At 39.9% G+C, this 14,401-nt stretch overlaps 1 protein-coding gene across 3 annotated transcripts in view; it reads left to right on the top strand.

Annotated features, from left to right (window-relative positions):
* dym (dymeclin) overlaps nucleotides 1-14,401 on the top strand; it is a 247,668-nt gene that overhangs the window by 34,055 nt on the left and 199,212 nt on the right. For all 3 annotated transcript variants that reach the window (XM_078419291.1, XM_078419432.1, XM_078419366.1), the window contains exons 3-6: nucleotides 1,704-1,756; nucleotides 2,397-2,490; nucleotides 9,966-10,099; nucleotides 14,093-14,165. In XM_078419291.1, the coding sequence (XP_078275417.1) occupies nucleotides 1,704-1,756; nucleotides 2,397-2,490; nucleotides 9,966-10,099; nucleotides 14,093-14,165 (354 nt within the window). The remainder of the gene's footprint in view (nucleotides 1-1,703; nucleotides 1,757-2,396; nucleotides 2,491-9,965; nucleotides 10,100-14,092; nucleotides 14,166-14,401) is intronic.

Here is a 14,401-nt window from a genome sequence, read left to right as displayed (position 1 = left end):
GTATTTGAAAAGGAAAAAAAAAGAGAGGGCTGTGTGCATGGCAAGGAAAGATTCTGAGGGTGCCAGTTGGTAAAGTTCAGTAGATAATGAAGTGAGGTGGAGCAGACTTTAGAGGGATATATATATATATATATGGGTTTGCTGGTATTATTGGTGGCTTGAGAATTCCTTTGCATGTCCTGGTGGCAAATCTAGGCGCTGTTTAATCATTGTATGCCATTCTTCCCATTCCAAGAATTTTCCGAGCTGCTATTGATGTTTTAACTGCTCTTGGGCTCCCACTATATCTTTCCTAAAATCAACATTTCTTGCCTATGTTCCCGCTAGCCAGCATTTATGGCTAAATTCCATGTCCCTGCCACCCTAGCACATGGCCAAATTACACACTGGGAAATCAAGTACCGGAAGCATAGAGTTACTAAATGGGTTGCATAGTTTTACTTGATTGTATTTCCTGCTATTTGCCAGCATTGGAAAATAGCTCACCTATTCATACACTGCTGTTTCAGGAATGTCTAGAATCTTTAGTGTTTTAAAATGTAGAAATGCAATTTTTAATAGGAAGCAAAAGAGATTCAAAGAAGGATTTACCGGACTTTGCTGATGCAAACTGCAAATAATTATTTTAAAATATTTTAAAGTTGATTTAAAAATATATAATCACCATTTAAAGATGCTAGATCATCTGCATTGTCTAATTGTAAGCTAATTATAACAGAAATACGCTCTTGTGAAATATTTAACCTAGTAAAAATGCTCAGGTCATTTGATATTTTATGTTCTAAAATATTGCTTTTTATTGGTATGACGGTATGGCAAATGAAATTCCTCATATGTTGCAAAACATACTTAGCTAATAAAGTATGATTATGATTATAAGGTGAAAGTGGAATTCAGGGATCAGAAGCTTTTTTGAGCTCATCCACCACATCATTACAGGGAAATGTTTATAAATAATATTTTCATTGTAATTTTCTACATATGCTGTTAGGTTAGGTTATACTGTTAGGTTTCAATATTAATTGGTTCTTTGAGGAAGAGTTTCAGTTCATGCATAGAAAATATATATTATGATTTATTTTAATCATTTAGTTTCCAATTTGCTAAAAAATGTTTTAAAAATATTTACAACCTAATTTGATGGATGTGATGTTAAATCATACTGATGGTCAGATTGCATGCTGGAAAATGTTGCAAATTGCACTTGCTTAGAATATAAAGATATAGCTGAAATATATATTTCAAACGCTGAATTTGAAATAGCCAATTTAAGCCATGACTTTTGAAACCATTTGATTTAGTGTAACAGCAGTACATTGAATAAATGACACAATACATAATGTAGCCCAAATCCACTCCAATGTTTATTCTTGGTTAAAATATGACCCAAAATAATTTTGTGTTGGGGTATATGATTGTTAAAATATTGCAGTAAAGTTGTTTGAGACAGCAGACAATCATGAATAATGACAAAACTAAATGTCTTTTCTGGATCATTACCAAAATGTAATAAACTGCTAACAGTTGGAGAGGGCTCTGTAATTATAAATATTCAGCTATGGATTTCTGTTTGAAATGTTCATTTACAAATTATCTATGCCAATAAAAATATAGATTTGAACTAGGTATGAGATAATAATTTAAAAAATCATACAATGCTGAAATTGGTGTTTTAAAATAATGGATCTGTATTTCTTTTGCAGTGCCGATACTCGTCTCTTGGAAGAGGCAACACTTCCAATCTCCAAATCACTCAGTACGTATGTTATTGCCTGAAATCATGTCACATTGTTTGACGTTAAAAACTATATGTAACCTTGAAGTCACACATTTTTACAATAAAACAATTTAACAGTGCGTTTTTGATTCTAGGAGATTTAATTATCAAAAAGCAACCAAAATCAATTCGCCGGCTCAAATGTTTCTACTGAGTTAAATGATTTCAGCTGGAGTAGAGTAGATTTGTAAAATTTTCCTCTGTAGATAGACAGGTGGTGGAAACATCAACATTTCAGTGGTTCTGATAATTAAATAAGATAGAGATTTGGTGTTATTTTCCCCCATAGATAAACACCTATACATTTTGTATATTTTTACACAGAAAAAGTAGCAATTTGGTTAAAGTATTGGAGAGCTGTTAGTTGTAGAAATCAAATCAATCATGTTATGTCATTTTACAGAGAAATAAAATTATTTAAACTGAGGAACATCCAATTTTAATTTTCTCTATTACTTTAAAATATATATTTTTAGTGTAAATATGTACATTTTGCAATAAGCTTATATCTGATTTTGAAAATACTTTTTCAATATGGCTTGTAAAACATTTCATATTAATACTTGTTTTGCATGTTCATGATATTAAATAGCTCTGAGGTTTTGTGTGTTTCTTTCAGTTGAGAACAATCCTCGTACAGGGAACTTACAAGCTCTTGTTAAGGTCTTCCTCAATAGGACCAATGAATTAAAAATCTCGGCTGAATGTCAAGAGTAAGTCAGCAGTCTATTTTTGATATATAAATTGATAGTGCCGTTAAGGCTATTGACGTCTCTGGAGTTAACTTTATTTCATACTTTTAAAGTATACTAGATGGGCGTGGACCTGTTGGGTCCAAATCTCTCCCGCGGGCCCGGCAACCCTCCGAGCAAACCTCTCCTGCGGCCAGCAGCAGGATAGTTCCCTTCACCCCCCCTTGATTGTCCGCCACTCCCGTCACTCGTGCGGGTCCTGCCCCCTCCGAGCGGCAACCCTCCCCCAACTGCGCACATGCTGATGTGGCGGTCTTCTAACGTAAGTGTTAAAGTTTAAAAAGTGATTGGCGGCCATCTTACGTAAGTATTAAAGTTTAAAAAGTGATTTTTAAATCTCTCCTGCGGGCCTGGCAACCCTCCGTGCAAACCTCTCCTGTGGGCGAGGCAACCCCCGTTGGGTGCAAGCCTTTCCAGTGGGCCCGGCAACTATCCTCCAACTGACGAACCATGGACCCGTTGGTGGCCGGGGAGTGTCCACCGGGGCCGTGGGTGGGCGAGAGGGACAGGAAAGGGGAGAGGGAGAGGGAGCCACTCACCTTGGACCCGGGCGGGCATTGCGTCGGCCAGAGTGAGCCTTGCAGCCTTTGTGTGGAAACCTCTCCTGCAGCGGGAGCTCGGCGGCATGGCCATCTTGTTTGACTCTCTGCCGCCTCGCTGCATGACGGGACGGGCGTCAGTCCTTCGGGGGGGGGGGGGGGGAGAGGCATTTATGAATGTTTCTGCTCGACAGTTGGCCGCCATTCCCTTCACTTGGGCGGGTGCCATTGTGGCGTCGAATGCAGCTGACGGGCAGGAAAATGGAAAAGTGATTTTTTAATCTTTAAAATGTCAATAACTTAAAAAATATAAGACCAATTTGAACGAAACTTGCCACTGCAGATCCAAGGACAATGGCGAGTAAGGTGGGCCTAAAATTGGCGTGCTATCGTGTACCGTTTTGGCTGTATTTCCGGATGAACGGACACAAATAAACGGCACAAACAAACAAACTGCACAAACAAAAGGCAGAACAAACAAGAAGAGTTTTAGTAATATGTATATATATATATATAGATACATTAACTGCGCCAAAAGAGGAAAATTTGACTTCCATTATATTACTGATCCCAAACGTTCTTTCCAGATCCAACAGCATTTGGTAGCAAATCAATCAGCTTCCCCGCCAAATGGCATCATAGAACATAGAACAGTTCAGCACAGGAACAGACCCTTTGGCCCACTATGTCTGTGACGAACATTATGTCAAGTTATACTGATCTCCTCCACGTGATTCATATCTCTGCTTTCCCTGTTTATGTACATATCCATGTGCCAATCTAAAAGCCTCTTAAATGCCCCCTTTTCCTCCTCCTCTGAAGTAAATGGTTTATTTAAAAATATAGAAGCTTCTAAAATGGATTGAAAAGCTAACTGTTCATTCCTGAGCATAATACATAACTACTGAGAAATGATCCTTAGCTTTCTGAGCCCAGTCTATGCAAACTATCTCTTCTGCATTCTCTAGCTGATTCTGTGCAATTGATTCAGTATTCATAAAGAAGTAATTTTTGACCTATTTTTGGAAGAAAATAGACTTGCAGTTATGAAGCACTTACAATAAGTCCAGAATGTTCCCTAAAATTTTGCGATAAATGTATTGTTTTGCATTGTGGGATATGATTATTTGCATGCATCAGACTAAACAGGAGGTTCATCATTTAATAACTCATGTGGAATACTACTTCTGATGGTGCAACATTCCCTCAGACAGTCGTCAAGTGTTGCAGTGACAGTATTCTAACACCTGGGAAATTTCAACCAGGTGATAAATAGCAATACATTGTGAATTTAGCCCAAATAATATTTCAATGAATAGTCTAAATTATTTCACAATATTTCAATAAATTGACTGAACTATATGAGCTCCTCTGGAGAACTGGGAAAAGTTGAGAATAAAGGCAGGCTGATAAATTAGGTTGAATTATTGATGTGTACTGTTTTTATCACCCAATTTAAGAACACAGCCCTGTATTGGGATCTTTTTTGTATGGGGAGGAAATTATTAGCATGGATTCTTATTATCACTGGTTAAGAATGTTGGTGTGCATAAATACATTTTTGACATGTGTCTTTTGTATTCAAATACTTTGCCAGTATTTAAGCTTTAAGTTCTCAAATTTGGAATAAATACTTGAATGAAGGTGTGGGCTCACACAAGAGTCATTGTTTAGTTTTCAGTTTAATTTACAGATACAGTGCAGAAACAGGCCCATCGGCCCATGGAGTCCAAGCTAACCAGAGTTCTTCGCACACAAACACTATCCTAGCCTATAAACCTGTACGTCTTTGGAGTGTGGGAGGAAACAGGAGATCTCGGAGAAAACCCACGCAGGTCATGTGAAGAACCTTCAAACTCCATACAGACAAGCACCTGTGATCAGGATTGGACCCGGGTCTCTGGCACTATAAAGCAGCAACTCTACTGCTGCGTCACCCATTACCAATTGGTATTGGGTACTTGGAAGGGCTAACTGAGATGGGTAGATGCACTAAAAAAAGTACTCAAAGCGTTTCATGTCCTTCGGATGTTCACATCATTTAATTGCCAATAAATTACTTTTGAAGTCACTGTTCCGATAGCTTTGTTGGCAAATGAGGGCATGAATTTATGCACAGTGAGAAACACGAAGATTTTTGAGAGTAAACCAAAATTAATACAAAATTCAAAGTTACTATCACTTATAATGTCATTATTAATTTAAGTTTTACTTCTTTATACCAAACAACTATTCTCAGAGACAAACTTTCTTCGGCCTATGGTTTGCATGTAAGAACTAAAAACAGCATTTGCTCATAGCAAATAGCATAGGCCCCTTCTTATCTCTTCCCACATATGTACAGAGTGAGAATTTAATCCATGATAATATTGATAAAGTGACTGTATAAAACACATTGAATCATAAACTTCTGAAACTAAATTTCTAAACTATCTGCAGTTGCTGTGCAAATCTAAACAAGTAGGTATAGAAATAGCAATTATGTAACGCCCTGTTATTGTAAACATACTGGGAGACTTTGTTTTCTCATGCATGTAGTACTTTTTGAAGGTTGCATTGGCTGCCTATTAAATTAAAATGTCTAAAAGCACTTCATAGCAGGTTAATTTGAATGTAAACCAAATGGGGAAATATGACAAATTCTATCTGAAATTCTGAACAATAAGAAAGATAATTGATTATTAATCAATATCAGTGTTCTTTAAATCTTTTGTTAACAAAGTATCAACCAGTATGATAATCAATTCATAATGTAGAAAAAATACCACAGTTCAGGATTATCTTAATTATAATGGGGAGCATAATGTAACCGTTGGGGCTACTGCCCCATAGCTCCAATGACCTGGTTCAATCCTGACCTTTCGTACTGAGCAAGTGGAATTTGCACATTTTCCCCGGGATTAAATGGGTTTACCCTGAGTGTTCCAGTTTCTGCCACATCTCAAAGACATACAGTTTGGTAGGGTATTTATTATGGTAATGCACCCCTCATTTATGTGGGTGGTAAAAGAATCAGGGCGCAGCCAATGAACATGAGAGAGAGAATGTTACAGGAAAATAAGTGGATAAATCGAGTTGATAAGATTTCTTTCAAATTGAGGAAATAACCTAGTCATTTGCATTAATGGCTTCTTTTATTGTAAAGAAATACATGATATAATTATAACAGAACCTTATTTTAAGATTAGCATTTTATTGTCAAATCTTTTAAACTCATTTTTGAAAAATAGGGACGGTACTGTGGTGCAGCAGTAGACCCAGGTTTGATCCTGACTACAGTTGCTGTCTGTACGGAAATTATACGTTCTCCCTGTGATTGTGTGGGTTTTCTCCGGGTGCTCCGATTTCCTCCCACATTCCAAAGACGTGCAGGTTTGCAGGTTAATTGGTTTCTGTAAAAAAGAAAAATGGCTCTAGTGTGTAGGATAGAACTAGTGTAGGGGGATTGTTGGTCCATGCGGACTCAGCGGGCCAAAGGGCGTCTTTCTATGCTCTCTAAACTAAACTAAACTAAACCTTTTATTAGTTTCATGTTCTTTTTCAATGTGACAATGCCTTTTTGCAAAGCCATGCTCAGGTTCTGTGTCTTTCTTAATATGAAGGTGAAGCGCCTATCTTACCAAGTTTTGGTGTAAAAAATATTTTTAGTAAAAAAGATGTTTCACGCCCAAAGCATACTGGTGCAGGAATCAATTCAAACCCTTATTTTTCCCTATCCCTTACTTTCTCAAAGACCTCCTTTATTTCTGGAAACCACCACAATGGGTTATTTCTCCTCCTTTGAAGATTGCATAATTTCTGCCCAGAAGCAGAATTGCTTTCATAGTCCCTTAGTCCATTTGTTAATAACCATCTTTTTGGTAATATTTCCTCTTGGTCTACATTCAGTTTCTTTGATTAGCCAGCTGGTAAGGTCTTTTTAAGACATTTTATCTTAATGAGGCTTTTCAAATGCATGTTGCCATTTCTCTGTTCTTCTCCCTTCTCCATTGTTAGAATTCCTTTGCCAGAGCTTCATATGGTCTTTGCCTGTGTTACTGATCAAATAATTTACATTGTTGAAAAATATCTTGTCGTTTAGTTACTTAACTCCCTTCCTCCATTTAATTTCAGGTTTAACATTAACTCTTTTCCCTTAATATCATGGCAATTTTGATCAGAACAACCGTAAATCTTCCAAATTGTAGGGAGTAGTCGCCACCTCATTTGAACTTAAGGTGCTCAGATGTGATTCTATACATCTCTGCTGTTCACTTTTTAAAGTTAATAAATTATTTCCGAAATCTGGTGGCTAGAACATGCTTATTACTTTATGCTTGCTGTTAAGGGACTAGCCATTCAGGATTGAGATTAGAAGACATTTCCCCGAGAGTGGTATATTTTTGAAATTCTCATCTGTAAAGGCTCAGCCGCTGAGTAGATCGGTCAGAGATAAAATATCGGATTTTAGATATTAAGGGAATCAAGGGATTTGGGGTTAGTGCACGAAAGTGGTGATAGGTGAAAGATCAAGAGGAATTTTATTGAGCTGGCATGAGAGGCTGAATGGTCTACAGCTACTTATGTTCCTTATGTTCATAAGTTCTATGACTTCCATTCACACTTTATCTAGAGGACTAAAGTACACAACATTCCTTTAGTCATCTTCATTATTTTATCTAAATCTCCCTGGCAGTTTAAAGACCTATATCCATGGGCAGGAACAGTTTCAGCTTTTTATCTTTTAAAAAGCAATCTGGTCTGGCCTTTTAAAATACAAGTTGGATGATCCTCATATTTGCCTGCATTTTATTGTCTATTTGCTTAATTATAAATGATCTTTTTGAAATTTAATCTTCTTTTACATTCCTATTTGTTTTTCTGTATTGGGAAAATTGGATATGTGGCTTTCTTAAACTGATTTTATCAATAGATGAATCGTTGAGGCATTTTAGATCATTGTGGTTCCACACTGGTCTGAACCTGTCATTTTAATTATGTTAAAGTTACAATTATGTTAAAATTAATGGGCCTCTTTGCAGGAACGTCGAACAATCACTGTTCCAGGCATACACTGTGCCTATCCCCAAACTCTACTTCCGCTACATTGATGACTGCATCGGTGCTGCCTCCTGCACCCATGCAGAACTCACTGACTTCATCAACTTCATGACTAATTTACATCCTGCACTCAAATTCACTTGGACCATCTCCGACATCTCCCTACCGTTTCTGGATTTCACCATCTCCATCACAGGAGACAGACTATTGACCGACATCTATTACAAACGTACTAACTCCTATAGCTATCTAGACTACACTTCTTCCCAACCTGCTTCCTGTAAAGACTTTATCCCCGACTCCCAAATCCTCCGTGTACCCCGCATCTGCGCCCAGGATGAGGTCTGAAGAAGGGTCTCGACCCGAAACATCACCCATTCCTTCTCTCCAGAGATGCTGCCTTTTACTCCAGCAGACTTTCTCCAGCATTTTGTGTCTACCTGAGGTTTTCCATACCAGGTCATTGGAGATGTCCTCATTCTTTAGGAAACGGGAGTTCTCCCTCTTCCCCTCTTCCATTATGGATGAGGCTCTCACTAGGGTCTCCTCGATGTCCCACAGCTCCGCTCTTGCCTCCCCTCCCCCCATTTGTAACAAGGACAGAGTCCCCCTTGTCCTCACCTTCCACCCCATCAGGCATCACATCCAGCATATAATCCTCCAACATTTTCGTCACCTCCAACGGGATCCCACCACTGGCCACATCTTCCCATCTCCACCCCTTTCTGCTTTCCACAGAGTCCGTTCCCTCCGCAACTCCCTGGTCAACTCGTCCATTCTCACGCAAACCATCCCCTTCCCAGGTACTTTTCCCTGTAACCGTAGGAGATGCAACACCTGTCGCTTTACCTCCCCCCTCGACTCCATCCAAGGACCCCGACAGTCTCTCCAGGTGAGGCAGAGGTTCTCTTGCACCGCCTCCAACCTCATCTACTGTATCCGCTGTTCCAGGTGTCAACTCCTGTACATCGGCGAGACCAAGCGCAGGCTCGGCAATTGTTTTGCTGAATACCTCCACTCAATCCGCCTTAATCTACCTGATCGCCCGGTTTCTCAGCACTTTAACTCCCCCTCCCATTCCCAATCTGACCTTTCTGTCCTGGGCCTCCTCCATTGTCAGTGAGGCCCAGCGCAAATTGGAGGAACAGCATCTCATATTTCGCTTGCCCCAGCAGTATGAAAATTGACTTCTCTTACTTCAAATAGCCCTTGCTTTCCCTCTCTCTCCGTCCCTTCTGCCTTCCCAGTTCTCCCACCACTTACTGTCTCCCACTACATTCTATCTCTGTCCCGCCCACTCCTCTGACATCAGTCTGATGAAGGGTCTCGACCCGAAACGTCACCCATTCCTTCTCTCCAGAGATGCTGCCTATCCCGCTGATTTACTTCAGCATTTTATGGTCTACCTATGATTAATAAGTTTGCAGATGACACTAAAGTGGGTGGTGCCATAGATAACAAAGATGGTTATCAAAAATGGGAGCAGAATCTTGTCATTGTGTGGAATACAAATATGCTAGGGTAGTTTGAGGTCAAGAAGAAGGTGTCTACCTTCGATTTAAACCAACATCTGCAATTATTTCCTACATATTTTAATTATGTGCTCATTATCTGAACAGTTTCTCTCCTGTGCCTTTCCTTTCTTGGGTGAATAATGTGCACATTTTTATAAAATAAGTAATTTCTTATATGCTTTTTTCTTATATGCCCGTGATTTTCATAATTTTGTGACATGAGAAATATAAACTCAGTTTGCAAAACAATATTCTGCAACCTCTATGTGCAACCCTGGTTTATGTGGTTTCGTTATAACTCACAGATTCATCACCCTTCTTGTATTTATGTTTCTCTCGTCAGCCAGCTGTTTATTTGGCAGGCCCATAATGCCCTGTTTATCATTCGCTGTTTACTGAAAACCTTTGTTAGCCAGATGCCCGAGGAGGAGCTACTGCTTAACTTTACATACCAAGAGAGAGCACCATTGACTTATGGTGAGTAAAACAAAAGGGAAAATTGATTAGAATTGAAAAATGGTTCATATTTATTTTTATGTGGCATATTTCTGAATCATATTTCTGAGTTTTATTTGCGTCTATAAATTTCAGTAAATATTTATCTTGCATTATACATGTTTTTTAAAGTAAGTATTTCTACATGTTTATTCTACAACCCTGCATTTATTGACAATATTATTATTGTACAACTTTATGAGTATTATCTGTTCCTGGTACTTTACCCTATAGCCACTATCACTGATGTACTGAAGCTAGATTTTAACACTATTGGTTTATGTGAGATGTTATGATGTATAAAAAGTGCTTGATTGGACATTTGGAAAAGGTTCTACTCAATGTTACGCTCTTCTCTGGAATGAGTTTGGAAACATAGAAAATAGGTGCAGGTGGAGGCCATTCAGCCCTTCGAGCCAGCACTGCCATTCATTGTGATCATGGCTGATCATCTACAATCAGTAACCTGTGCCTGCCGTCTCCCCATATCCCTTGATTCTACTAGCCCCTAGAGCTCTATCTAACTCTCTTTTAAATTCATCCAGTGAATTGACCTCCACTGCCTTCTGTGGCAGAGAATTCCACAAATTCACAACTCTCTGGATGAAAAAGTTTCTTCTCACCTCAGTTTTAAATGGCCTCCCCTTTATTCTTAGACTGTGTCCCCTGGTTCTGGGCTCCCCCAACATTGGGAACATTTTTCCTGCATCTAGCTTGTCCAGTCCTTTCATAATTTTATATGTCTCTATAAGATCCCCTCTCATCTTTCTAAATTCCTAGTCTTTCCAATCTTGACAGTCCCTCTATCCTAGGGATTAACTTCATGAACCTACGCTGCACTCCCTCAATAGCAAGGAAGTCCTTCCTCAAATTTCGGAGACCAAAACTGCGCACAATACTCCAGATGTGGCCTCACCAGGGCCCTATACAACTGCAGAAGGACTTCTTTGCTCCTGTACTCAAATCCATTCGTTATGAAGCCCAACATGCCATTAGCTTTCTTCACTGCCTGCTGTACCTGCACGCTTACTTTCAGTGACTGGTGTACAAGGACACCAAGGTCTTGTTGCACTTCCCCTTTACCTAATCTGACACCATTGAGATAATAATCTGCCTCCTTATTTTTGCCTCCAAAGTGGATAACCTCACATTTATCTACATTATACTGCATCTGCCAAGCATCTGCGCACTCACCCAACCTGTCCAGCTTGCAATCTCCTAACATCCTCTTCGCAGTTCACACTGCCACCCAGCTTTGTGTCATCCGCAAACTTGCTAGTGTTACTTCTAATTCCATCATCCAAATCATTAATATATATTGTAAATAGTTGCGGCTCCAGCACCAAGCCTTGCGGCAGTCCACTCTCCACTGCCAGCCATTCTGAAAAGGACCTGTTTATTCCTACTCTTTGCTTCCTGTCTGTCAACCAATTCTCTATCCATGTCAATACCCTACCGCCAATACCATGTGCTCTAATTTTGCTCATCAACCTCCCGTGTGGTACCTTATCAAAGGCTTTCTGAAAGTCTAGATACACTACATCTACTGGCTCTCCTTCATCCATTTTACCTGTCACATCCTCAAAAAATTCCAGAAGATTAGTCAAGCAGGATTCCCCTATCATAAATCCATGCTGACTTGGACCAATCCTTTTACCGCTATCCAAATGCGTCGTTATTACCTCTTTAATAAATGACTCCAGCATCTTCCCCATCACCGAAGCCAGGCTAACTGGTCTATAATTCCACGTTTTATCTCTCGCTCCTTTCTTGAAAAGTGGGATAACATTAGCTACCCTCCAATCCACAGGAACTGATCCTGAATCTATTGAACATTGGAAAATGATCACCAATGCATCCACGATTTCTTGAGCCACCTCCTTGAGTATCCTGGGATGCAGACCATCAGGCCCTGGGGATTTATCAGCCTTCAGTCCCATCAGTCTATCAAATACTATTTCTCGCCTAATGCAAATTTCTTTCAGTTCCTCTGTCTCCCTTGATCCACTGTCCACTAGTACATCTGGGAGATTGTTTGTGTCTTCCTTAGTGAAGACAGATCCGAAGTACCGGTTCAACTCTTCTGCCATTTCCTTGTTACCCATAATAATTTCACCCGTTTCTGCCTTCAAGGGACCCACATTTGTCTTTACTAATCTTTTTCTCTTAACATACCTGAAGAAGCTTTTACTGTCCTTTATATTCTTGGCCAGCTTCGCTTCGTACCTCATCTTTTCAGCCCATATTGCCCTTTTTGCTAACTTTTGTTGTCCTTTGAAAGTTGCCCAATCCTCTGGCTTCACACTAGTCTTTGCTATGTTATACATCTTTTCTTTTAGTTTTATTCCATCTCTAACTTCCCTCGTCAGCCACGGTTGCCTCTTACTCCCCTTAGAATCTTTCTTCCTCTTTGGGATGAAATGATCCTGCATCTTCTGGATTATACCCAGAAATTCCCGCCATTGCTGTTCCACCGTCATTCCTGCTAGGATCCCTTTCCATTCGACCTTGGCCAGCTCCTCTCTCATGCCTTCATAGTCCCCTTTGTTCAACTGCAACACTGACATTCCTGGTTTAACCTTCTCCCTCTCAAATTGCAGATTAAAACTAATCATATTATGGTCACTACCTCCAAGCAGTTCCTTTACCTTGAGTTCCCTTATTAAATCTGGTTCATTGAACAACACTAAATCCAGAATTGCCTTCTCTATGGTAGGCTCCAGTACAAGCTGCTCTAAGAATCCATCTCGGAGGCACTCCACAAACTCCCTTTCTTGGGGTCCAGAACCAACCTGATTTTCCCAGTTAACCTGCATATTGAAATCCCTCATAACCACGGTGGCATTACCTTTGTTACATGCCAATTTTAACTCCTGCTGCAACTTACATCCTATATCCAGGCTACTGTTTGGGGGTCTGTAGATAACTCCCATTCGTGAGTTCTTACCTTTACAATTCCTCAACTCTATCCACAGTGACTACATCGTCAGTCCCAATGTCACCCCTCGCAAGGGACTGAATTCCATCCCTCACCAACAGAGCTACCCCACCTCTCTGCCCACCTGCCTGTCCTTTCCATAGGATGTAAAACCTTGAATATTCAGTTCCCAGTCCTGATCCTTCTGCAGCCATGTCTCTGTAATCCCCACAATGTCATATCTACCAATCTCTAACTGAACATCAAGCCCATCCACTTTACTGTTTATACTTCGCGTATTCATATATAGTACTTTTAATCCTTTGCTCATCTCAGCTTCCACATGGATTCCCACAACACTTGGCCATTTGCTCCTATTGCTTCATGAGCTTTCTGTCCCGTTAATTCTGGGATGTTTCTTAATTATTCCTATAGTCTCTTTCCCTTTAACTCCATCCTTGTTTATCCCATTTGAAACCTCCCCCCACTATTTAGTTTAAAACCACCCGTGAAGCAGTGGCAAATCTGCCTGCCAGAATGCTGGTCCCCCGCCTGTTGAGGTGCAACCCGTCCCTTTTGTACAATCCACCCTTACCCCAAAACAGATCCCAGTGGTCTAAGAATCTAAATCCTGCCCCCTGCACCAGTTCCTCAGCTACACATTCAGGTCCCGTATCTCCCTGTTCCTGCCCTCACCTCAAGTCTGCCGCTGTGCCACCATGCCGCCCCATTTCATATCTGATTCATATCACCCCTGGAGCATGTTCTACCACTACCACTCTGTGCAAAAACAAACTTGCCATGCACATCTCCTTTTAAACATTCCCCCTCTCACCTTATAACTGTGCCTGCTAGTAATTGTAATTTCCACACTGGGAAAAAGGTTCTGATTGTCGACCCCAATCTATGCCTTTCAGACTTGTGCTTTCAAGGTGAAAGTGAAGGGGAATGACAATGGGGAGTTTGCAAGTTTAATATTTTGTGTCATACATCACTGGGTAAATATAAAGTGACTGCAGTTCCTACATTTGTCTATTTAAATCTTTTTCTTTTTGCAGGGTCTGAGCCAGAAGATCTCCTGGAGGGATTGATATGCAGCCTAGTACATCTCATTATTGAAATGCCATTGTTGTAAGTTTTTTTGCTATCGTATTTATCTCAATCCATGTAGTTTTGTTTAAAATGTATTTGATATTTAGTAATATTCATAAATTCTAGTGAATTGACTTTACCTCTTTTTCTCCATGCTGTTTGTGGTGGATGCATTGGGTTTGCACATCAGATTCTTGCTCCTAGAATCAAGATTCAAGTTTAACCTAGAATAACATCATCTCTGTTGTAACTGATAACACCCTTGCCTTAGATAG

This window comes from Rhinoraja longicauda, chromosome 1 (genome assembly GCF_053455715.1).
Source record: "Rhinoraja longicauda isolate Sanriku21f chromosome 1, sRhiLon1.1, whole genome shotgun sequence".
Classification (NCBI taxonomy): Eukaryota; Metazoa; Chordata; class Chondrichthyes; order Rajiformes; family Arhynchobatidae; genus Rhinoraja; species Rhinoraja longicauda.
The sequence above is the reverse complement of the archived record's forward strand: the minus strand, read 5'-3'. Positions and strand labels throughout refer to the sequence as shown.